The sequence below is a fragment of the Indicator indicator genome, chromosome 17 (assembly GCF_027791375.1).
Source record: "Indicator indicator isolate 239-I01 chromosome 17, UM_Iind_1.1, whole genome shotgun sequence".
In the NCBI taxonomy this organism is placed as follows: Eukaryota; Metazoa; Chordata; class Aves; order Piciformes; family Indicatoridae; genus Indicator; species Indicator indicator.
The window spans coordinates 2,563,882-2,590,305 of NC_072026.1; the positions used below are offsets into that span (position 1 = coordinate 2,563,882).

Genomic DNA, 26,424 nt, shown 5'->3' on the forward strand with positions numbered 1-26,424 from the left:
GTTTCCAGTAATTTCCAGTCATTAATAATTTGGCCCTAAATTCAAGGAAACCTTGCCAGCTACTTTAGTGAACTTTGACCTTGATCTGGACAGTTTTACAGTCTCAGAGGAGAAGAGCCATTGACAAAGCAGTCGCTGCTTAGAAAAAAATTCTCTCTGAGATACTTTGAGCTAATTCCATGGAAGTATTTTTGAACTTAATCCTGAGATTATTAATTTAATCCTGGTTTTAGGCAATGTTTATAGAATAGGTAGTGTGCACATAGAAGGTGTTGCTGTGTTCTAACCCTGGCAAAGCAGGGTTCTGCTGTGAGCAAGCAACATTTAGCTGTCGCTGGAAGTGTTTGTGCTCATGTATATGCAAGTAAGTAAGATGTGAAAGTATTCTGTGATATTTATAATTGGTTTGCTTGTGGTATTTGCTGTTAAGATTCATTTGTGAAGCACAGCATGAATTCAGGTAGAATTTTCTTCTGTTAAAAAAAGATAAATGCAGTCTTCAATGTGGCCAGTTCTCCTTTCCTCTCAGGGCTCTGTAATCAAGAACAGCATTTCATAAAGGCTTGAGTTCAGCTTTTCACAAGTTTGTTTTCCTATGTTCTTTTCCAGCTTTACATCTTTCTTTCTCTAGCTTTCAATAAAGAAGCAAATACCTTATTGTTTTTGTTAGACAACAAAGTGCTTTTAATAGAAAATAAAATGTTATGTTTCATTCCTGTTTTTTGGTTGTGTTTGGTTTTTGTTTTTTGGGGTTTTTTGCTTACAGGAAAAGCATCTTTGATGTACCAAAGATGTAAATTTTTTGCTAGGTTTTCAGTACAAGAGCCTCTACAAAAAAATGTGTAGAATACAGCTAGGATTTGTAAATAGAAAACTGTATTAGGTTGGAGAGCTGCCAACACTTCCTGTGCTGAGGTTTGTTAGTTGAAAGCCCACTAATTCTGGCTTTTAATATTTAACTTGTATCTTAAATTTTCAAGACTCTGCCATGTGTTTCAAAGACTCAGTGAAGAAAAGATTAGCTTGCAGTTGAGTGTCTTCTAATCATTTGGGGGGTTGGCATTAATCTTAATGTTTAAAGTGATCCAGTTTTGAAATGATATATTGTTTAGAACCTGCCTGAAATTCTTCTGTGGAAACTCTGTGATCATAGGGGTCCTCAGGTGCACTGAGGCACTGAGAAGCTAGTTTTCACTGACACATAGGCCCTTTTATCATCAGGATGAGGTAGTGGTCGTATTTTAATTAAAATGTCAGAACAAATACTGTTGGAGTTATTGAAAATGAATCACCAGATAAAGTGAGCACTGGGCCATGGCAGGTCAAAGAGGCAAAGTCACCTGGAGAAGAGGACTCCATTCATTTTCCTGCCTAAATGAGGAAGAAGTAACTTTTATGAGCAATGTGAACTTTTAAATATATTAAAGAGCATCTTGCCCTGTATTAAGGCTCAGACTTTCACAGGCTGATGAATTTAATTTATATTTCAAACTGCTCAGTGTGGTTAGCACCTATTTTTTTAAAAATATTTGACAGTTATAAAAAGATACTGAAGGAATAGCCTAGATTTATCTCTTTTTTTCTAATTCAACTGCTTGAAAATACTGTTTTGAATGCTTTTTTATATAGAAGTTTATTCCTTGGAAAGAAGTGAATCTCACAAGGTCTTTTACAAGCTTCATTTGTTTTGGAGGAAGTGAAATACCAAAAAGAGGACAGCAAATATGCCAAACAAATAGTATCTATTAAGCTAAAAATCTATGTTGTGTATTCCTCCATTGCATTCTGCACTCTTAGAAAGTGACCTTCATCATCCCTGAAGTTTTTCTCCCTGTGTGTAGAGGGAAAGTGCAAAGTCACTGCGAGAAGGTACAAATGGTAAACAAGCAGGGTGTAGTTGGTGATCCTTTTGTATTCATCTTGAGTACCGTAGTGTAGGGCAAGTTCCTCTGTGGGTTTCTCTTTGACAGTTCTTTTATTTAAGCCATGGCCATTAATTAATCTCCATAGACCTACTTGAAGACATTCAATTGTAAAGCACACAAAAGTCTGTTAGGAGAATAGTTCCCATACAAAGATAAACTATTAAATGAGTAGAGAGGAGATGTATACGTCAAAAATATCTTTGGACATGGAATGCAGTAACTTCAAGTTGGCACAGCTCAGGGAGGACTTGTTCAGTCCGTCATATGTTGATGGAGTGTATCCAGAGTGAACCAGATAAGATGAAGTGGAAGGTGTTAAATTTAGACCAAGCTTCTTGGTAGTGTGCTTCTAGGTGCTAATTGGTTCTTATGTGGTGTAGTGTGTACAGAGTAAATGGCTGTAAAGGAAAGTGTGATGGAAGAGTAGCTCAGAGAAGAATAGGAAGTAAAATTAATTGGCTTTTTGAAGAAATAAAATTTACTTTCTTACAGTAATTCTCTGTTAACAAACAGACTTTTGCTATGCTAGATTATGTATTTCCCTTGCTACATGTGAACACTGATTACTGGAAACACTCTTTTTGTTTTTCTTTTCAGAGAATGAAAATGAAGAACCAGGAAAACCTAGAGTCCTCTGGGCAGTCTACTTCAACATGAGAGATTCATCAGGAGTTGAGAAAGATGCATACAGTGGCTTGCCTCCAAACGTTTATGTCTGTTCTGGACCTGACTCTGCTTTAGGAAATGATTGTGCTGTCAAACAGGTGGGGCAAGTCCCTGGGTTTTTGATTGCAAAACTTTAATTTTAAAGACTTAAGGAAGTCCAATAGAGTCTCCTTTTGTTCTGGGTCATTCTGCTTTATGCTGGGTAATTAGTACTAATACAGCTATAAAACTTCACAGCTAGACATACAGAAAAATCTTACTTAATGAGGAAAGTGAATGTCAGTGGGATTGAGAACAGAGGAAACTTGAGAAAAGGTCATTTGATCCAGTAACATTAGGAGTAGCATATTAAGTACCTGAACAGGTAAAGGAATCTAGATGATGTTGGTAAAACAGTTTCTGTGGAAAGGAAAGATTGTCAAGTAATTCAGAAATGTAGTCAATGACTTCCCAAATATGTGATCTTTCACCTGTAAGGTTGAAGAGGAGGTACAGTAGTAGAGAAGCACTACAAATCAAAGATGAGAAAAGCCCATCTGCAGTTGAAGTTGGAAGGATCACCAAAGTAACTTAATGCCTGCAGGACAAAGTCAAAACCTAAAACCTACTGGGGAAAAAACCAGCATAATTACTGGCCTGGTTACTCACTCTTTGCCTCAGTATCACTGGAAGTTAAAAACATTATGGTGTAATTACGTCTCTGAAGGAACTGGGGGGAATGTCATTCTGTTTGTGACCTTGAGGTAGAATTTGGTACCAGTCACGCTCAGTTCTGATTTTTAGTTCTCAGTGTGTTGGTGTCTACATACCTAGTTCCTTCTAACTAGAATCCTGTACAGAGAACCACTTGCAACTTGCCTGTTAGCAGGCATACCATGCCAGCACTCAGGGTAAGACAAACTGCTAGTGCCTTGGAATTGGAGGTGAGGAGTGAAGGCTCCCTGAACAAAACCAAGTAGATAGATGGATTGTGAAATACACACTTTCTGTGTAGAAAATAGGCAGAATATGCAGGGACACCAGAACTTTAAAGGTAAATATAGAGAAATTCACAAAAAAACTTCCTATCATTCGTCTCAGGAGTCTTCGTAAAGTTTTTTCAGGATATTTGTACACCTAGACTTGCTAGACAAGGTTTTCAAATTACAAACCCATCATTTGGAAGTAGAGAATAGACATTCTTCTATATTTTTTCATATATAAATAGTTTTAAACATTTCTGCATGGGTATAGAAGAGTGAAATTTAGGGATCAGAATGAAAAATGAAATTGAAGGGAGAGTAGACAGGGTCATTTAAGCAGTTAATAGTAGAGCTCTGCATCCACATGCTGGTGATACACATCCACTGCTGGTGGTCAGTGAAGTTTATCACAGAAAGCTGTTTGGTACATGCTCAATGATGTATTAATCTGAAAACAATTCCCTCCTGTCCAGGAGTCCACATCATGTAATCAGCCTTTGCAGCTGGCATTAACTGACCCTACTGTCAGCTTTCTCAGTGCGGTGTCTGGTAGCAGTCTGAATATAAAGATGAAATGCATTCCTGCCTATGTGGGAGCTCTCATCACGGGTTGTCTCTAGAGCATAGTTTACTGCGTAGACAAAATCAAGAGGCAATGTTCCTTCCCCTCTTTGGAAATCTAAACTGTAACTGCAATCTTCATCAGCTGTCTCCATTTGCTTTAGAATCTGAAGGACTTGGTCAAGAAAACCTCTCTGGAAATGAGAAGTGCATTCAGTAAATACCTTCCTGAGTGTCCCAAGCTGGATTTTACTGCTTAAGAGAGGCACATAGATAGGTTCTTTGCACAAGCACATGTAAAACTGTTTCATGCTAGTTAAGAAAGCTCCTTTCAATTCTTGAGCTTTTGAATGGGTTTTTGGCCTCCTTTGCTTTTATAAAATGTCTGCTTCTCAAGAATTTTTACAATCATATCATTTTGGTTCTTTTTCCCCCAGATTTTGTAGTTGTATTTTGTATGTTGGAATAACTACCCTGATGTTACCAAGAACATGCTTCTTTTTAATCTTTTCGTTGCAATGGTTAAAAAACTTGACTTTTTGTGTGTAAGTATCTAAGCCTCCATGGCATGAGGAATAAATGCCATTGTATGTGAGCTGTATTGTAACTTAGTGTGGATTGATCTACATAAAAGCAGTCCTGGTTTGAGCTAGAACAGCAGTGATGTCCCATAGGGCTTGGTGTTGGTGCCAGTTCTGTTTAGTATCCTGCATGTTGGTCACAACAACCCAAAGCAATGCTACAGGCCTGGGGCAGTGGCTGGTTTAGTGGTCACGGCAGTTGGGTTACAGTTGGACTCAATGATCTTAAAAGTCTCTTCCAACCTTAATGATTCTATGATTTTACTTTTCCGTGCAATCTCTTCATTTGTCTGGTGGCCAGCCCAGCCTTAACCCTTGACAGTGTCTTACACAGTTCTCTTAAGTGAGGCACAGTGTATGCACAGAGGTGATACACTGAAATGATGGACATGAGCTTGAATAACTTCAAAGTGTATACAAAGGTGCATGTCTTCTCAATTAGAATATGCCAGAGCATGAGAATAGTTCTCACCTGAGCTATGTGTGACTCGTTCAGAAAACCAGAAATGGATATTTTGGGGTAAGTTTTAAGAAGGAAACCCATATAGCTATGAGGAAGGTGGTGCACATTAACTACTTCCTGAGTTTGCTCCTTATGTGAAATGGATTCTTCTCTCTGGAAAGAGGCAAGACTTTTCCCATGCTTCTCATTTGGCTGCAGCTAGGGCTGTTTTTATAGTGGAACAGATCATTTTCTTGCTAAAAAGTCATCCTTGCTGTCCTCAAGATAATGTGGAATGCCGAGCATTTTCTAGAAAGCCCTGGGCTGTGACTTTCCTTGTAGAACGATGTAAAAAGATAGATCTCTTTCTCTCTTGAGGACTGCAAGAAGAAATGAAGTTCCCATGTGTTTACAATACTGTCAAAGTATTATATCACCTTTGGTTTGAAAGAACAGAGGTTAATCTTAAATATCTGTAAAATATCAATACAAGGCACTACATTTCAAAGTATTTATGCTTTTTTTTCTGAATAGGCTGAGACTATTTTCCGAGAAATGTTCCCTGCAGAGGACTTCTGCCCACCACCACCAAACCCAGAAGATATTATTTATGAAGAAAATGAAATTGCTCCAGAAGAGTCTGAAGTCAGTATTTCACCAGAGACAGAACCTAAATCCTCAACTGAGGAAAGCAGTAGTGGAGGTAGTATTGCTGTTAAAAAGGAAGATGATGCAAAGTGAATTAGCACTGGTAGGAGCCCACTCTTTGTAGAAAGAGGATGTAGGGTATGAAAAAGAGGTTTAAAGCCCCATAGCTGTATTATTTGCAATGGCCTTACTTTCTCCTTACCTTGAATTATGTTTCTTTGTCACATAGTTCAATTGATAGCTGAGACATTTCTAAATAGGTCCACCAGATCCAGAAATGTTTGTAGCTAAACAAAACACACAGAACAAAGCATTTGGATTAAAAAAGCTAAAACAGGATTCACAATTTGTTGAGAGAATTTAGAATCAGAATTTGTTGTACATCATGGAAGGAATCCTCCATCTTTTGTACAGGCAACAAGTCAAAACTAATCAGAATTAAAAATATGCAAGTTTGCTTACCAGCCAGAAGATGATCTTCTGATACAACATATCAAAGTTCTGCTAAAAATCATTGGAACAGTGCTAATTAAAGAGCTGAAGGTGAGCTTCACAACCTGTCCTTCAAAGTGGGTCTGTGAATGGAACTTAAAGGCAATGGTATTGACAGTTCTGGAGTTGTTCTAGAATATGTAATAAATGTCATGTTTAATTTGTATAATGAAAGATTTCTTGTATGGTTTTGAAACTGATGCCATCATTTAGCAGCAAATATAATTCAGTAGATGTTCCTCACAATAAACTATTATTCTACGTTCAATGCCTTTTAATTAGATCTACTAGTTCACACATTTCAACTAGCAACTTAATTTCCTGTAGTCAGGAAAATAGCACAATTTACACTTCATGCTAGATTTCCCAACAAAGTTTAAACTCATAACTGGAGTGTACCTGTGCTTATATGCCCTGGATTTGTTGCAGTATTTGAGCCTTTTAATAAGCCATTGAATTTTTGAAGTATGGGGTGTGAGAAGTTTAGGTTATCATTTACTGAGGTGTTTTTTGTGGTGGGGAGAAAGTTCAATTGATAATTCCAAAGGTTCAAATTGATCTCAGTTAATAGGATTAAAATTAGTGTGACAGCTGTAAATTATGCCTTTTGTAATGATAAATCATAAAGCATTTATATAGTAAAATCTATTGAAGTATTTATAAGCATAGTTTGTATGAAAGATTACAACATAGGAAAGCTGTTATAGATGACTTGAGAAACTTGCACTTCTTCTGAAAATGCTTGAAATTAGATAGTCAGAAGATAAAAACATATTTAGCATTTACTTAAATCTTTACCTCTACCCAATAGATCAGAAGTATATCTAAATATAGAGATCAGTGAGTTTTGATGACTTGAGATTTAAACCTCTGTGTGAACTTAGATGCAGTTCTAGCAGTGCTTAAATACTGTAGGTAAATAAGAAGTGCTATAATCTTCAGCACTGCCTGAACTTCACTTCTGAACCAGGCTTTTGTACAGTTTTGTGGTGCATGTGCTGCCTTTGAAATGGCTTCATGCCAGAAAGGTCAATTTATTTATTTTTTTACAGCATAACTGATACTGTTAGCTTCCCTTGGCTTGCATCCTAATACACTGTCCAGTTTGCATTTCAAAACCCCAGTATGTGTTTGCATTGTTTATTGGATAGGTGCCATTGTGTCTATAATCCCAAAGTCTTCAGGAAAAAAAGGTGGTTGAAATGTGTCCAATGTTCAACATCAGTTAGCTCTGGATGCTTGTGACTGAGCAGTTCTTTGTGTCTAGTACTCAGCAGGCTGCCTCCTCATCTAGCTGTAGTTCGTGTGTCTTGGAAAGCATGCCTGTGTGGTAATTGTATGTAACAGCTACAGACCTGTGGAGGACCTAGTCCCTGTTTGTCTTTGAGTAGTGGGCATCACAGTTGAATTTTTCATCTTCTGTGCTTACAAGGAAATCATGTGATGAAAATTAAAGGCTTGCTTGCAAGTGCACTTGTCTGTGTTTTCTGTTCAGTTGTTCAAGGAGAGCAGCTCAATGGTTAGCTGAGGTTTCCTGAGGATTCTGTTGTCTACTTTCATCGTGGTGACATCTATAATAAGAATGAAGTTTAGCTGAGGGACAGTATACTTAAATAAGGTACAGAATGTTATCCAGAAGGACCTGGACAAGCTGGACAGGTGGGCCCAGCTGAACCTCTTCAGGTTCAACAAAACCAAGTGCAGGGTGCTGCACCTGGATTGGAACAATTCTCATTATCAATACTGGCTGAGAATGAGGTAATAGAAAGCAGCCCTGTGGAAAATGACTTGGGAGTTCTGGTGGATGAGAAGCTGCACATGAGCCAGCGATGTGCACCTGTAGCCCAGAAGTCCAGAGGTATCCTGGGCTGCATCAAAAGAAGCGTAGCCAGCAGGTTGAGACAGATGATTCTGACACTTTAATCTGCTCAGGTAAGACTTCACCTGGAGTGCTGTGTCCAGCTCTGGAGCCCTCAACACAGCAAAGACGTGGACCTGATGGAGTGGGTCCAGAGGAGGGCCACAAAAATGATCAGGGGGCTGGGACACCTCTGCTACAAGGACAGGCTGAGGGAGGTAGGATTGTTCAGCCTGGAGAAGAGTAGGCTCCAGTGAGACTTAATAGCAACCTTCTAGTACCTGAAGGGGACTACAAGAAGGCTGCAGAGGGACTGTTTACAAAGGCCTGCAGTGACAGGACAAGGGGCAATGGTTTGAAATGAGAAGAGCAGATTTAGATTGGATGTCAAGAACAAGTTCTGCACCATGAGGGTGGTGAAACACTGGAACAGGTTGCCCAGGGAGGTAGTTGAGGCCCCATCCCTGGAGATATTCAAGGTCTGACTTGACAAGGCTCTAAGCAGCCTGATCTAGTGGAGGATGTCTCTGCTGACTGCAAGAGGGTTGGACTAGATGACTTTTGAAAGTCCCTTCCAACCCAAAACCCAAACCATTCTGTGACTCTAAGTTAGCTAGTTTCAGTAAAGCAGTATCTTAGTGCTCCGTGTCTGAGTGAAACAAAGTTGGGAAATACTGCAAATCTGATTCTAGATCAGATGGAATCTACAAGTTGGAAGCTGTGGCTTCACACTACATTGATTGCTTAAAAACTGTTTTCATGTCTCATTCCTGTGGTGAACAGAAACATAAAATGTTTCTCCTATGGTGCTTGAGTACCAATAGCTCACTTGCAGCAGCAGTAGCAGACTCTTGATCTTTGTGTGTTACACAATTCATGCACTGAACCACATTTTGTTCTTGCTTTAAAAGATTTAAGTGAACAAAGTGAGGGTTGGGCTTATTTGAAGTAGTTTGTAAGGCTTGTCATCCAGGATGTATTCAAAAGATAACATGACTTTTTAAAAACTGGCAATTTATCTGGGGAATTATTAATAAATCAAGTTAAAGAAAGATAAGGTTAATTGAATTTTTAAACAAGTATCTGTATTATCCTTCAAGCACCTTGGAGCTCATACAATATTCACACCTTTTTTTTCTAAGGAGTGCTTTGATATGTTTGAATTCCCTTTTTAATGAGTACTTGCTTTTTAAGTCAGTTAATTGGCTTAACCCTTAGTGTTCAAATAGTCAGTTTGTTGCCATTTTCCCTCTGCTCTTGTACTACCTTGTCTGGATGACTGCAATTAGTTACTCTTCTGCAAGCATTTTCAGGCATGAAGCTGCTACGTCTGCTTTTTCTGGTGATGATGATGCTTAGGGCCATTTGACAGGTAATCATTAGAACTTAGATCCTTGCAGACTATGTAGTCTTCTCTGCTATCATTGCAGGGGGATTTATGTAGGCAACTCCTATTAATGTTAATGGGACTTGCATGTGTAAATCCTCCTTGTATCAATGGGAAAATTGACCCCTGAAAAATACACCTTTGTGTTAGACATGCTGATTCAGAAACAACCAGGCACTGTCAGCCCCTGTGTGGAAATGTGATGGAGAGTCTGCTTTGTGCCCTTTTACTGAAATGCTGTGAAGAGGCCCTGTGGAATTTTCAGGGCTTTTATCTTCTATGTTGTGTTTTATATTTTCTATACATCTCTGAATCTTATCAAGAGTTCCTCTAACAACTCTTTATGTAGTTAGTATCACTTTCAGTACTCAGGAGGTTGCATGGCTCCTTTAGCTTTGGATTTCATTGCATTTTAGGCCTCTCTCTGTTCCAGTGCCTCACCACACTGTGAGGTGACACTTGTGACACTGGAACGTTGAGATGCTGATATAAAATGTTAATTTTTTGCAACCCAACTGAATAATAAGATTGCCTCAGTAATGAGATGGAAAATTTCACTTAGGTGTGTATGATTTGGAGAATAACTTCTTCATGTGATAAAAAGTTACCATAGAAGGCTGCTTTCAGCTGTAGAAGTAAGCAGTAGAAAATGGTTCCCCATGTGGAATTCATGTTGCGATCCTCATATCTAGCAAAAAAATTACTTTTGGTGGAAATAGAGCTTATTAGCAATTCCACAATTATGTTTATTTACAGGCTGCCAGTTCATGTGTGTAAGAGTGAATGGTTCTTCAAAATCTGGATGTGGAGCTGGGCAGGAATGCGGTAAATCTCAATGACATTTGAGATTCAGAAAGTTGACAGTGAAGCATCAGGAAGCTGCAGTTGTTGACTGCATGGGAGTTCTGGTCAGAGGAGACATTAATGGAAAATACTCTTCCTGTCACAATTCTAACAGACAATATATTTCATACCACTTGCACACTTTGACACAAAAGATGGAAGGTATCAAGCTGAGTATATCAAGGCCCAGATGTATTTGACTAAACAACAGTTGCATAGAGAGCAGTTGGCTCCCAGTGTATATAATGCTGCTCAAGTGTCAGGTTTATGTAGGTGTCTTCTCAATCTTGGGGGGGAAGCTTCTTTGAGAGTGCTGCCAGCTTTATAACTGCCCAGCACACTGAATTCAACAGGACAGTTCTTCACCTGGTTTTAGTTTTTTCTATTACCTTAGAAAACTTTTAGACCTCAAAAAATGTTAGTTTGGCTTCCTATGGTGGAGTCACAGCATCAGTGGATAAGGGAAGAGCAACCAATGTCATCTACCTGGGCTTGTCTAAAGCATTTGATACTGTCACACAGGGCATCCTGGTCACCAGATTGGAAAAGCATGGACCTGAGTGGTGAACCACTCACTGGATAAGGAACTGGCTGGCTGCACTCTGAGAGCTGCGATCAACAGCTCAACATCCAAATGGAGACCAGTGACAAGTGGTGTCCCTCTGGGCTTGGTACTGGGACCAGTTTTGTTTAGCATCTTTGTCAGCGACGTGGACAACGATGACACCAAGCTGTGTGGTCTGGGTGGCATGCTGGAGGGAAGGGATCCATCCAGAGGGACTTGCACAGGCTGCAGAGCTGGGCCCAAGCCAACCTCATGAAGTTCAACAAGGCCAAGTGCAAGGTCCTGCACTTGGGTCAGGCAATGCCAAGCACACATGCAGCAATCAGCACAAGTTCTTCTTTCAGTGCTTAATAAAAATAACAAAATTATAGTTCTTCTAAAAATCTTTTTCTGGTTACCCTTATTTTGCTGGCAGGTTGTAATGCATATTGTTTAATTAGGACTTAATGCTAATGTCATTAACGTTCCATGTGATAATTCAGAAGGCTGCCTATTTATAGACATAATGAAAGTCATCATATTTTTGTAGTGAAGTGCTTTTGTCTGTATTAAGTTAAAAACAAAGGTGCTGTAATCTGGTGGTGGTTTGAGTTTCATTATCCATGGTCCAGAGAACCTGAAAAATCACAGAATGGCTTAGGTTAAAAGGGACCTTAGTGATCATCTGCTCCAACCTCTCTGCCATGGGCAGGAACATCTCTCAACTAGACTCAACTGTGACTGTCACCCTTGATGGTTTTGCAAAGACGACCAAGAACTAAACAAGCTAAGAAGTCTGTTCTCTGAACTTCAGCAGTGTCTCCACCATGCTGGGCTGAGAGAGACTTCCTTCAAGGCCTATCCTGCACTGTTCTCTGAAAGGGCTTTCTTTACAGTGTTGAGTGTGGTTGAGGTTATGGATGCTGTGGTAGCCTCACTTTGCAGGGCTTAAACCTATTGCTACTGCAATCAATAGATATTTTTCTTATAAAGCCACTTGGCAAGGTTCTTAAAGGATTATTGGAATTTCTGGATTATTGCAGATGAATTCATTCTTTTTCACTGGACTGAATTACAGCAGTTTATCTGTTCTAGTATATTACCGAATGTATGAAGCCAGCCTTACAATGTAGTTCCTTTGAGAAGAGACTTTTTTTTTCCCCACAGAATAAGCAGGAAGGATTTATCAAAGCTGTGTATTTTTCTCAGAGCAGTGTTGCATACAGACTGGAGACTGCTTCTTCTGTTGAATTGCATAATGAAAAATCAATCAGTTTAATGGTTGACAAACTTTGACATTCAAATAAAAATGTTGCTGGTATTTTCATAAAGACCTGTAGGCAAAACTAGATTCAGTGACTTTAATTTATGCAATAGCAAATGTCTGCCAAAACATTGTACAAATGACTGTATAATGAGGCAATAATAACTATGAGGAAGGGAAGGAAACAGAGGCCAAATTTCTCAGGATTTACAGATGATATAATTCACAAAGCCTTACATGTAAGATACGGTTCTACTGCATCCTTTTGAACAACACATTCTACCTTGAAAGCAACTGCTCAGAATCATCACTTTTCTCTGAAGCTCTGTGTAGTATCAGATCACAATGTTTAGTTTCTCTCCTTGGTCAGTCTTCTTCCTACCCAGGCTACATTTCCTGCTTGACCCCTTCTCATCTTGTGGTATACTCTGCAAAGACCAGGTAAATAAAGCCTTGATCATAGTGCTTCTACTATATTTTTTTCATGTGCCTGTGAGCAAAAAGGAGGTTAAGAGAAGGCCTTCTGTCAAATAGGAAAAGAAAACAGCAAAACACCTGCAAGTTGTTGGGTTTGCTTGTGTGTTGGCTGTTATAACTGGTTTTGGGGAAAGAAGTCTGCAGTATGCTTTGTTCAAAAGCTTTCTATTACCACTGAGATTAATGTCTGGAGGGAAGCTGGTGTGGTAAATGCCTCTTCCCAAGTGCTAAAAGTTTTTGATTGTTTTTTGTGTTGGTTTGGTGTGTTTGTTTAAGTATAACCAACTGTAGTGTTATTTGTCCTGACATGTCTCTCAAGACTTTAATCATCTTTGGGAGGGAAATGTTACTCTATGTTTACACTTTGCAGAAGCTGAGGCAAGAATAGAAACAGAGCCATGACTTGACATGTCCAGTGTGTGAATAGCAACTCTTCTCTTGCAGTAGAACTCTGGGGGTTTGCAGCTCTGTTTAAGCAGTGTGTGAGGGGATGGGCTACTGGAAACAAGGCAGAGCCTGCAAGCTGTCCTCGCAATCATCATAAGCAAGGGAGCGTGTCTGTAGCAGGTGTTTCTTTGCCTGTCAGAGGTGTGAGTGAACACTTAAGGCATAGAGGCATGAAGCTTTAACAATTACTCATGAGGACATAAGTTTTTCCTCATGTTTGTGAGATTTATGTTTCCTATTGACACTTTGCAGCATAAAAGGAGCATGCATGTTGCACCTGCAGAGCAAGGCAATATTTGGTATTTACTGTAAGTGTGCATTAAAAGCTGTGAAAGAAAATACAAATTGGAGGAGGCAGAAACTGATTGACATCCGTGGACATCATTTTTCTTTTGCGATTCTGGCATTTCATGCATTGCTAAATGTCATCCACGGCTACCTGTTGTATGTGTCAGTAGGCAATACATCATGACAGCTGCTCTTCACTGTTCTGTAGCATTAGTTCCACCAGTAATAAGCTTCCACCTGTTTTTATCTTTGTTGTCTTTTTCTTAGCAGTCCAAAGTAAAGACAGGTTGTGGTTGCAGTTGCCACTGAATTCTCCCCAGTGCTAAGGCTTTGAGTACACAGCACTGTGTGCAAAGTTACTAACAATAGGTCCTCTCTTCCTTCTTGGTGTGGTGCTGTGAGACACATGAAGTTCCTACTAGCACATTGCATGTGCCTACTGCTGTCACACTCTGACCATTACTTATTCTATGTTAAGAATTAACAATAATTATTGAAAAGTTTTTATTGTTGATAGGTAATGCTGTATTCTGTACCTATCTTTAGAACTGATTTATGGGAAGAAATGCTGGACCCTCACTCAATTTACTTTTTTTTTTTTTTTTTTTTTTTTTACAGGGGGTATCTAGTGTGGAGCATATAAGACAGGCACAAGTGGAATTAAGTTTTTTGCTAGGCCTTTTTCTTCATAATATCATAGTTACATGACTAGTTTTAGTCTCCATCCTGCCTAAACAGCTCCTGCTTCACCACCACCATTTTTGCACCCATCCCAGAGCTGGAGGCAAGACCCTCAAACAGCCAAGATACCAAAAAGAGGAGCTCACACCCAGTAAAGAGGCATGGATGATATAAGAGAAACCATCAACATTCTTCCTACCTCCAGGCCCCCCAGCCTTTGTCCCCCCCCCCCAAGTCACATGGTGTAGCACCATGGAGACTCACCAGTGATGAGAAGAGGATCCCTCAGCCCAGACAGGCTCAGCTTGGGGCTCTGCCGTTCCTGGTGGAGATTAAATAAGGGAGTGGGCAAAGTGGCCACGCCTGGGGTGGGAGGAGACTCCAACAGAGCCCAGGTGCTCTGGGATTTGAGGGGGAAAAGGGGAAAAAAAAATGGTGGGTGGGGTGGATGGAAAGGGGGCAGATAGGGTGGGAGAAGGGAGGTGCTGTGGACTTTTGCATAAGAGGAGGTGCATTATTCCTAACATATTCCCTATCTAAAGGAATAGTACATTACGTTTTTCCTGGATATGTTTAAAATAACATATTCATTCTTTTTACGTCAAGAAGCATGGCCAAGTCATGCACTTCTTACTCAAATCTCTTTACAAATCATTGCTGTAACAGTGTAGTTTTTGAAAGATTGTGTGCATTTTGAGTATTTCCTGATTCTGCCACTTGGCATTGCACAGGCTTAGTTTTGATCTCTTTGGTTGTCTTACTAACCCTGTTAAGCAACAGTTGTCAGTATAGAATCCTAGAAAGGCCTAGGTTGGAAGGGACCTCAGAACTCCAACCTCCCCACCATGGGCAGGGACACCTCTCAACTGGACTCAGCTGCTCAAGGCCTCATACAGCCTGGCTTTGAACACCCCCAGGGAGGAGGCATCCACAACCCTTCTCAGTAGTCTATTCCAGAGTCTCCCCCGCCTAGTGCTGAAGAACTTCTTCCTAAGATCCAGTCCAAATCTGCTCTTCCTTTGCTTAAAACCATTCCCCATTGTCCTAGAATTGCTACAGCTATAGTAAGCTCAGTAATCTAATACAGAAAAAATCCCATAAAATACAAGGTTCTGATTCAGAATGAGATGCCTGACTTCAGTCAGAGAAGAGGTTGCTATCAAATGCTTGCCTCTGCCTTGGAAAACTTACCCCTAAAGCTATTCTGGCAAATTAAGTGATTCAGATATTACATATTTTTGTGGGCTTTAACTGACTTGGAGCTGCTAGGCTGCAGTAGGTGTGCTGCTGCAGACAGCTGTCGGGAAAAAATCTTTTAGATCTAATGGTAAAGGCCTCTGATTTTTGAGCCAGAAGGATTGAGTTCTGGTGCTTTACAGCTCTGAGGTTCTGCATACCTTATTATTCAGACTCCTACATCTTTGAAATTGTAGGTGGTACAGATTTGGCACAGGTCATTCTTTTAAAAAAAAGTCTTTTATCCTAAACTGTAAGGGAAGCCATATCCACAGAATGTGAAAATGTCAATCAAAAAGGCTTAACTTCTTAAACATGTTGATTTGCATGGTGATATAATTTACACTAAGTATCAAACACTCCATGAGATACTTAATCTAAGAAGTAAGACTGATACTGCTGATCTACAAATGAGTCTGTTTGGTGAGAGTTATGCAAAAGATTGCTGCAGGAAAACTGCTGTTGGCTTTAAATTCAAGTAATGTCCAATACACCAACAAATAAGCAGTAGGTGTTTCAGATATTAAATGAGTCATTAATTTTTCCTTACAGTGGTGCAGATCCAGGTGTACTCGAGGATCCTTCTGTACTGTCAAACATTTATTTCTGTGAAAAATGAGTTGTAGCAGGTTTTTGTAAAACATGGGGGTTTTTTTGTTTGACAAAATGTAAACATACCATTTAAAAGCAGTCTCACAGAGAAATTGTAGGGAAAAGGAAGACTTAAGAAACACTGAGTTAATGTGATAACAAAGAAAATAGATTTTAGAGTCAGTTTATCTCCTGCTGAAATAGAACGGAAGTTGTATCAAATAGGGTTCTTTAGTTTCTAAACTAGTGGTTCATTCGACTCTATGTATCATAGAGTGACTCAGGTTGGAAGGGACCTTGGACATATCTGCTCCAACCTCCCTGCCTCTCAACTAGACTGGACTACTCAAGGCCTCATCCAGCCTGGCTTTGAACACCCCCAGGTGGTCCTTGAACACCCCCAGGATCATTCGACCCAGTATCATTTCATTTTGGTGTGAAACCAGGTCCTGCTAACATTTTCAGTCTAGTGGGCTCTTAGGTGAAGCTCTTAGGTGTGAAACATTTTGTTTAAACACACTTCAACACTGGAAAATTCAGAGACCTATCAGCTTAAAAACCCTTCTGAAACTGTGTCTGAGTTAAAGTGAACAGGTTTGGAACTGTTGGGTTTTTTTTAGACTCAGCTTTGATTTTGGCAAGCGATCCTAAACTGCTCTGTAGGTAGTGTTGAAGTTGCAGCTTGGTAGCTAAACAACCATCAGCATGCTAGAATGGGGCTGCATCTCAAGTAATTAACAATGAAGCAAGAAAACTTTCTCACTTCTTCCTGTGACTACATCATGCTTTCTCAGCAACAGAACTAAAACAGTTTGCTAACCTCCAGTACTTGTGTCAGCAGCAAAATTGAAGGTATTTTTTGTCACCTGCACTGCTGTCAGCAGAAAGAAAAAAAAAAAAAAGAAAGAAAGTAGAGGAACATAATTTCAGCACTAACATAAGTATCAGAATGATTTACCTGTCTGCTCTGCTTCACTTTCATCTCAGCTTTCAGGGCTTCATTCATCAATCTTTTATTTACACACGCATATCTCATTTTTACACAATTTCTCTCTCCCTGACCAGATGGCTACGTTGTCTGCTCGGTGTTCATCAAAGAGAATGAGAAAACACAGGGATGCGTGGTGTCAGCTGGGTAGGGTTTGGCTAACTCTATTTTTCAGCAGCAATTTTGCAAGTATTCAGATAATGAAAAGGAACACTTAGAGTTTTCAGAAAAAAATACCACCAAATTCTCAGCCTTTTAAATGTATGGCTTATTTTTATTTATATGGGAATATCATCTCTCAGTCTAGGCAGCAGCCATTTAAGCGTCAGTAGGGTAGGATTAATAGAAAACTGACAGCTGGTCAAAAAAGAAAGGGGTACCTTAAATAAAATGGAGAATTCCTTTAATATTAATGTTTTTTTAGAATCTGCTGGTACTCATTTGAATGGCATACACAAGTGCTCTCTTCATTCACTTTCTGTTTCACCTGTAGTACCCATTTTATTCCTGCCTATTTGCATGTAACTCATCTTGCCTGCAGTATTTTTAACCATTTTTCATTGCATTCTAAGCTTCTGAAGTGCTCTTCACATACAACCTTAGTCTACAGAATTTAGCTTGAGTGGAAGCCATTCACTTCTGCACCTTGTTTAACATGTAATATATACACAGCAGACATAAGTATTAGTAATTATGTTTCCTTTGTTGTAAATTAGATCCTTTGCCCCTTTTTTTTTTACCAGACTTAGTTTCTAGTTTTGCTTGATTGCAGAGTTTGTGGTTGGTTTGGAATTACTTACAGGCTGATTAACTTGACTAATCCCAGGCAAAAATGCTAAAGAAAAAGTTCGTAGGGAATTTCATTCCATTCCTTTTGGGAGTCAGCATTGTGTTACAGACAAGTATCACTAGATGAATTTTACATCATTCTTCAAGATTAATGTTGATAAAGATATTCATAAGCCATGTGTGGCAGTTTAGGCTGGGTGCCCCCTGCCACTGCTACATGAGATACACCTCTGGTGTCCTGGGTGCCCACCCACACGGGTGGACACAGGAAACGACGTATTTCTACCCATAAGTCCTGCACCCTATAAGGCCATCTGCAAAGTCATTCTCTTCCTCTTTCTTCCCTCTCTGCTCCCCTGGGAGATGTCCTCTCTTATCGGGTAATGCCGGGGGAGTATCCTCAAGGCCTCTTAGGCCTGTCTAGGCCTAATGCCAGGAGGAGAATGGAGGGGGGGGGGGCAGCCTCAGACCTGGCCAGCCTGAGACTTGCCTAGCAGCGGGAGGGGGAAGAAAGAGCCCTGGGGGGTTTGGGTTTACCCTCAGGTGGGAAGAAGGGAAGGATTGGGAAGCTCTGGGAATTATGTAACGGGCTCTGTACGTTTTGGGATACTCTTTGCCACTATGCTTTGTAGTTTGTAGTTCTCTGTAGTTTCACCAATTGCTTTTCCATTTAAACTTTCCATCACTCTCCAATCCGTTTGTGTGAGTCTCATTCTTTTGTCCCTTTCGGGGCAAGAGACGATCTGTCTGGCCCCAAACCAGCACAGATTTTTGGTAGCAGAGGATGGTTCCTGTGCTGAACTCTGCAAATTGGATTGGAGAAGAGCAGGGGTGGAAAAGTTAAAATGGTATCTGGGCGTTGTTGGTTTCTGGTGGCTGGGCTCAAGGTTTTGTGCTGGGGCGACCGTGTGGGCATTTTATGGGTTCCGAGGGGACACCCTGGTGCGTAGCTGTGGCGTAGAATCCCTCCTGCTGTTCCGAAGCGGCAGCGGCGATTCTATAGCTGCAGGCACTGGGGGAAAGCTTAAGAATGCGGTGCCTGCCCCTTTCCCTTTTGTTCCCCGCGGCGCCAGCGGCGAGCAGAGCGGCGCGGAGCCGAGGAAGGGGGAGGAACAGTCGGAAACAGACCAGGGTCGGCTTGTCCCGCGGCGGTGGGGGCTAGCCGCAGCGGGGCGGTGAGCGGTGGCTCCCGCAACTCAAGAAGGCGGGCGGTGGCTCCAGTTCAAAAGCTGCTTCCGAGGACCCAGGGAGCGAGTATAGCTTTGGCTGGAAAAGCCGCTCTTGTGGCCCGAGGGGTGGCGGCGGTTTTGATCTGTACCGCGGCTGCAGAGGTGACGGCGGCTCTCGCTGTTATCTCTCCCCTGATTTTCGGACGCGCTCCGAAAATGGCGCCTAGCACCTGGCTCCGCCTCTCTTCTCGGTGGGTTGCAGTGCAGCCACTCTCTCTCCGGGGGAGGGTTGTGTAGCCGGATGCCTCCATGCCTCAGCATGCGTACGCTCAGGGGGAGCGGTGTGCCTGTGCGTGGTGTGCATCCCTATTAGCCTCGGGCCGCGGCTGGAAGCGGTCAGCACTGGGCTTGGGAAAGGTCCGTGCAGCTTTGGAAAGTCTCAGCGTGCTGTTGCCTGCAAAGGGTGGAAGGAGTCGAGTCGGTGAGCCTGATTGCTCAGACTCGATTGCCCCAAGGGGTGGAAACATGCCGCTTGAGTGGATGGAGAAATGTTTGGTTGAGAAATTATGAGGTTGTTTCCAGGTGGCCAGGATGCCCCATCAGATCCATGAAGAGTTCACCGTGCAGAAGAATGAACTCTGCGTCGCTGGGAGGTTCCACAGGATGAGGGAGAAGAGCTGGACTGAACTGTTACCTGAGCCCGAGGGAGACACTCTTTGGAAGGATGCCCAGATGAGGACCTGGACTTTGCCAGACATGTCATCTGAAAGTTGTTTCTAATTTGATGATATGTTTTGGGTGCAGGAATTATGGGTATGAAACCATGTCATATCTTTTAGATGCAAGTTGTTGGCTCTGCTACAACACAACAAAGTGTCAGAGTATTATGAACAGAACACATTTGAAAAATTGAATGAAATCAGTTCAGAGACTTCGCAAAGGTGCTAGCAATGGGAAATAGTCTTTTAAAGGCAAGCTTCCTGGCAGGGTAGAAAAGTATTTTGTTCTTCAATGTTCGTATCATTAATGTAACATAAATACAGTACTATCACTCAGAATGTTTGCCACTGACAAAATGATTATGGCTTAATAAGCATTGACAAGGACAGAGCCATTATACATAGTAATACAGCTTGTAATGGTGAGTATTGGCCATTATAATAAACTATGTGTTAATGCTGCTGGACTCTGATGTGTTCTTGTAGAACAGATTGTAACTACAGAATGGATACTGTCCAGCAAGGAAGTGACTTTGAGAAGGCGAATAAATGACTCAACAGAAACTCCCAGCAAATGGTCTGTAATATAGGCTAAATTTGATGATAATAATATAAAAATGACTTTGTGAACTGCTGAGACCGTTATGTTTTCATTTCTGATTCTGCAGGGTGTTCTCATTCATTTGAGTATTTAAATGGTAAACAATGTTGAAGAACTTAGAGATCGTAGAGAAGAGCTTCAAATGTGACTCAGGCCAGAGAAATGCCTGTAAATGAGAGACTCCAAGGCTGGCTGCTGAGCTACAGCAAAAGAACTTCATAGGATAATGGTTAGCGTACAAATGCCATCATTGGATCAGGGTTTGTGTGCTAAAGGCTCTTCAGCACAGACACAGCAAGGAATAGAACCTCAAGCTAAGTAAATTCATTATTAAAACCTGTGAAACAGAAAGAAGAAGTGATGGCTTTTCTTTCTCAAAAAGTTCTCAAAGCTGAAATTCCCTTACTGTAAGGTGTGTGAGCACATACAAGGCATCTGAAAGACTGCTGGAATTTCAGACTGAAGTTCTCTGACTGCAACATGGAAATCAGAATAGCAAAAGTTAAAGGTACATGGTATTTTATGATTATTACTGCTGTGATTAGAGATCTGAATTTACTGAAAAGCTATGCTGAAAAATGGATGGATAAAAGCAGTGCCTCAAAAGAGCAGTCTCATGAGGAGAAATTGGAAGAGTTGAAGGGAAAATGTCCAAACTATTTGCGGTGGTGATTTAATCTCTTTTACAACAATCTACAAAATTGTTTTTACTTAGACTGGGAAGGAGCTGATGGACATAAAAGAGTGCAAGAAACTGAGCTGAATTGAAAGAGATTTTCTTGTTAAATGAGAAACAGCAGTCACAGAAGTGAAGCTAAGCTGAAACATAGCCCTCTCCTTTTATTCTTACCACTGAGGCTAGAAGCAAGCTCTGCTTGAAGAAAACATGCATTTAGATTATTGATTGGTTTATATTTTTAGAAGTTTTCTATCTATTGCTAAAGATGACTTTGGCTCTGAGGACTACTATGTCAATTTAAACATATACATATTTCCAGAGGGAAAAAAACTATCAAATGCTGAAAAGCAGTCAGTCTTGAAGCTGGATACATGCCTCAGGGCTGAAATTTAGAGATAAATACACAGTTCTCTGAATATGGAATAATGGGAGAGTAGAGATTGCAGTTGGCCAGTGTCATAGTTACTGCTTTCACATACTCTTTACTCTGTTTTAGTCTGTTTTGACTGAAAACTTAATACTAGAACCCAAGATGCTGAGTCTGTCTGTTCAGTACCAGGGCTCTAAAGTGCTGAATTTAAGAAAAGCAGTGACTGCAGGTTTAGTTGTAAGTAGTTGCAAGATCTGTCTGTGACATTTACTCTAACTACTTCTATTGTTTCACATTATTTCCATGGAAAGAATGTTTAAAAAGAATGTTTTTTAACCCCCAAACCACTAGTTTCTTGCAATCTGTGCTGGATGATTGAATTAATTTTTTTTCTACTTCTGCTAGAACTGGGTAGTAGCTGTAATATGTAAGCATTTGGATAAAGGTATGAGAATTTTGAATAACTTTAAAAGTTATTTTTTAGCAATAGAGCTAGAACAGTCAAGTCCTTTCTCCACTGTGCGCAGAGAACAGTGCAATCAGGAGAAGAAAGGCAGAGAGCTGTGTTTTACCTGATGGCAGCAAACTGAAAATTCAGAGTCCCCTATGTGACATGGGACACATTTTCTTGGGGCAATCTAATAGGCTATGAGGACAGCAGGGCATCACTTACATCAGAGCAGGACAACTGTGATTTTGTTGATGGAGTGTCCTCAGCAGGGCATCTCAGGTTTCAGGAATGGTCCATGCTAACAATAACTATCTTTCTGAGGCTGTGAACTGCCCTGAAAATTAATATGAGCCCTTGCAGCATAGAAATGAGGAACTTCAATTTCTGCTGAATCATTTTTCTGTGTCCTGGAAGAGAATAGCCATGATAGATGCAATGCAGTGAAAGAACAGGAGTTTCTAGAGTTCCATGCATATCAAGTTCCAAACTGCTATCCTTACATCGTTGTGATGATATAGAAGCTATCAAAATCCAAATACCTCCTCTCCCACCTCCTTTCGATATTATGGTGCTTAATACCTAGCATATTTTGTTAGTTTAGTGGTCTTTTTATAATACTGTTGTTAGTATACATCTGTGGGGTGATGCACACTTGCAAACCTCATAAAAAGGGCAAAAAAACTGTGACCTGTCCAAAATCACACAAGATTTGGGTATCTTACATATCAGAGGCTAGCTCTATCCACAGATTTGCTGCTGCATAGCCCAGAAACCCAAGAGTTATCAACTTAAGTGAGTAACACCTGAAGTAAAACTGTATGTGTGAGGGAAAACATGAAGTACATTTTTGGGATGGTAATTCTAACTCAGTGCTAACCGCTCAAGACAGAGGACTTGGTAGTTCTCTGAAACTGTCAGCTCAGTGTTGCTGCTATGCCCAACAATAAAACTTAAGAAACAGAAAGCAAAAACCAAAGACACCCTTATGCTAAAGCAAGGCCTTATTAGTTCTGAAGTTCATGTATATCTTAGCTCAGAAATACTCTTACTTATAAGAAGACAATGAAATAAATGGCAGTATGGGGCAGGTTCCTTGCAAGTATAGACTGAACAGACCAGGACTGTACAGCCTGTTAAAAAAATGCATGCAGGGAGAGCTGGCAGAAGGCCTGCAGCATCATTAGTGCTTTGCAGAAAACATTTAAAAAACAGTTTTTCATTATTTTTCATATCACAAGAGATAACAACATGCCAAGGCATTCTCCTTTGAACAGCCCATTCCTATGGAAAGACATTTCCCTACTCTCTTTCTGTTTAAAAACATTTTCTGTCTTTTTCTTTTTCTTTCTTTCTTTCTTTCTTTCTTTCTTTGTTTCTTTCTTTCTTTCTTTCTTTCTTTCTTTCTTTCTTTCTTTCTTTCTTTCTTTCTTTCTTTCTTTCTTTCTTTCTTTCTTTCTTTCTTTTTCTTTCTTTCTGTCTGTCTTTCTGCGTTTCTTTCCTCCTTCTTTCCTTCTTTCCTTCTTCTTTCCTTCTTTCTTTCCTTCCTTCTTTCCATCTATCTGTCTATCTATGTTTAAAGAGCTGCTTGGATTTGAAAACAGTAACATAAGCAACTGTTTTCTTTAAGGCTTCACTCAGGATATGGGCTCCTACTCATATACTTGTATGGATGTGTGTTTTAATTCCAATCCACTGTTTTTCCATTGTAGAATTTCTTTTAATTTTAATACTGAAGTTTGTGAACACCAAAGTTCAGTCTGCAAGCACTGTAGTCATGTCTGGAAGAATTACCTAAAACCTCCATGGAATACAGCAAATTTTTCACACTCATTGTTTGAATGATGACCTATAAACAAATGTTGTAATTCTTAGGTAAGTGTCACATTCCTTACATGTTCCTGTTGTGTTTCATACTGCTTTATATTTCTCATCTTCTCCCTTATCAAAGGAAGATAGAAGGTACTGTATATCTAGAAAAGAACTCCCTTCTTTTCCTTTTCTTGTTCATTAAGAAATCAGATTACTTGGTAATGCTCATGTTCATTGTTTTGTCTCATTTGTATAAGAAATATTAACAGAATTTGCAAAAATATTGTGTCTAAGTGACCTGGTAGAGAGAAAAAAGCATTTCTGATTAAAACTCAAGACCAGTTAGGTATGCAAGACTGCATCTCATTTATGCATGCAGTTGCCATGACTAGGTATGCACATTGGATAATTGCTAGCACAAATGACTACTGGCATTTGCACACACATTTATCCAATTAGTATGTGCAATCAAAGTAATTTCATGCACAAATTAGCTGCACAATTGTGCATGCCTTCTGCACATGTAATTGTATGCCTAATTGGTCTGAAAGTCTTGTTCATGATGTGTGCCTTGATTTTATTGCAATATAACATAAAAACCAAGGAGTTTTATAAGACACCTCTTTGGGTTTTATTTATTTATTTATTTCCTATAATTTCTTCGATTTCAAACATTTTTGGTCTGGTTATAGTATCTCAATGTGGTATGGTGTTTTCTGTTTCCTTGCATCAGTGAGAGCAAGGCATAAAAGAGATGATAGATTGGGGCTTGGAAAATGTTTAAAAACACTAACAGAGTTAGTCTGCCTTTTGAATTTCAGGTTGGTTTTTTTTTTTAATGTTTTATTTTCTACCAGTTCTAAAAGATTTTCCAAATTTAACCCAAAACTTTCTTCTCAAAGAAGAACAGCTCTTAGTTAAGTGTGTGGTATCAAGGAGGGTTAATAGGTCATCAGGCATTTATTGGCAGATAAGGGAAGCCGATAGGAATCTTCAGGGCTTTCTAGTATGAAAGAGCTTTCCTTATCTACCTTTGATGTGCCCTGACCTTAAGACCACTCTGGTGATAAAAGCATAGAGATATCTTTCTTGTTATTTTGCTAAAAGACACTGTTTATGCCATTTTCACATTGTGCAGTGAAATTCTGATAGCATGGCAACATTTCTGAACCATTCTGCAGCTGGTCAGTCTGCCAAGGCAGCACTAGCAGCCTGTATTTTCAAGTATCCTTCACACCTTTGGGTGATCCTCTGTCCACAGTTGTCTTACAGCTCTCATACAGCCTTAGTTGGCCTATTTCAAATCCTGGCCCAGTTTTGTCTGCTCTTTTTTCAGTGAAATAGTGCTGCTACTTAAAATAGTTAAACACAGGAACATATGACTAGAAAAGCAGCTGATCTTTTGCTGCTGTTCCCAGTTCAGCAGCAGCAGTTGTCTGCCCTTCAGCAGCGCTGCCTGACACTGACACCTGCCGGGAAGGGTGCTGGGCCAGGCTGAGCCTCGGGCTGATATCATCTCAGGCACTGCTGGGCTAGGCTGGGCCTCAGGAACTGCTGAGCCCTCAGGCGCTACCCAGCCAGGCCAAGCTTCAAGCAGTGCTGGGTGTCAGAAATTACCTCAGGCCCCAGGACCTGGGCTGGACCTGGGGAATCACTGGGCCCTCTGGTATTGCTGGGCCTCAGGCATCACCTCAGGCATTGCCAGGATGGGCCAAGCTGGGACTTGGGTATTGCCAGGCTGGGATGAGCTGAGCCTCAGGCATCTCTGTGCCTTGGACACCATTGGGCTGAGCCCTGGGCATGGCTGGGATGAATCTTGAACATAGCTGAGCTAAGCCACAGGCAACTCCACACCTCAGGCACAGCCAGCCTGAGCTGAGCCTCAGACATTGCCAGATTGGGCTGAGCCTCAGGCATCACCAGGCTGAGCTGGGCTGAGCCTTGGCCTGTTTCAGCAACTGACATATGAGCAAGAAATACAAGTGCATGAGTGGTGCTTCCAGAGAGAGTTGTGAGACAAAGCACAAATTTCAGCGACGTAGGTTAAAAATACACAGCAAGAGAAAATTTGACTCCTTGCAAACTGTGGTTAAAGATTTATCACTGTCTTCTATACCACTTAGTATATATTTTAATACTACTTTCTAGAGTTAATTTCATGTATCAAAGTGATGATAATTAAGCACAACCTACAAGTGGTACATTTAAAACGTTTCAATAGTAGAGCATGAAGAACTTCCTTTTACACTGAAATATATGACTGTCTATGTTTAGGGTTGGTTTGGGTTTTTCTAAGGCAAAAGTAAATTAGTAAACTGTTAGTAGCTTGGGCTTTATTGAGCTTGTGAGTAGTGAGTCCAGAGGAGAGCCACAAAGATGATCCAAGGTCTAGAACACTTCTACTATGAGGACAGGCTGAGGGAGCTGAGGTTGTTCAGCCTGGAGGAGAGAATACTCGGGGGACCTTAGAGCTGCCTTCAGGTACCTGAAGGAATCCTACAGGAAAGCTGGAGAGGGACTTTTCGTAAGGGTATCTAGCAGTAGGACAAAGGGGAATGGTTTGAAGCTGAGGGAGAGTAGATTTACACTGGATCTTAGAAAGAAGTTCTTCAGTACGAGGCTGGTGAGACTCTGGAACAGGCTGCCCAGGGACGTTGTGGATGTCTCCTCCCTGGAGGTGCTTAAGGCCAGGTTGGATGCAACCTTGAGCAGCCAAGTCTGGTTGAGAGGTGTCCTTGCCCATGGTGGGGAGGTTGGAGTGGATGATCTCTGAGGTCCCTTCCAGCCTAAGCTGTTCTATGATTCTATGATAAATTATCATCATACTGTAGTACCACTGCTTACAATGTGTAGTTACAGTTCAGTTACTGAGGGTCTGTTGTCGTTCACTTTTTAAAAACCCATATAGCAGTTATCCAGAGCTTTGGTTATTTGGTGCAGAAAACAATGATGAGAG

At 40.6% G+C, this 26,424-nt stretch overlaps 1 protein-coding gene across 1 annotated transcript in view; it reads left to right on the top strand.

Annotated features, from left to right (window-relative positions):
• CHM (CHM Rab escort protein) overlaps positions 1 to 5,878 on the top strand; it is a 58,419-nt gene extending 52,541 nt beyond the window's left edge. Inside the window, exons 14-15 of the mRNA XM_054388825.1 lie at positions 2,523 to 2,689; positions 5,672 to 5,878. Coding sequence (XP_054244800.1) covers positions 2,523 to 2,689; positions 5,672 to 5,878 — 374 coding nt within the window. The remainder of the gene's footprint in view (positions 1 to 2,522; positions 2,690 to 5,671) is intronic.
• The last annotated feature ends 20,546 nt before the right edge of the window (positions 5,879 to 26,424 follow it).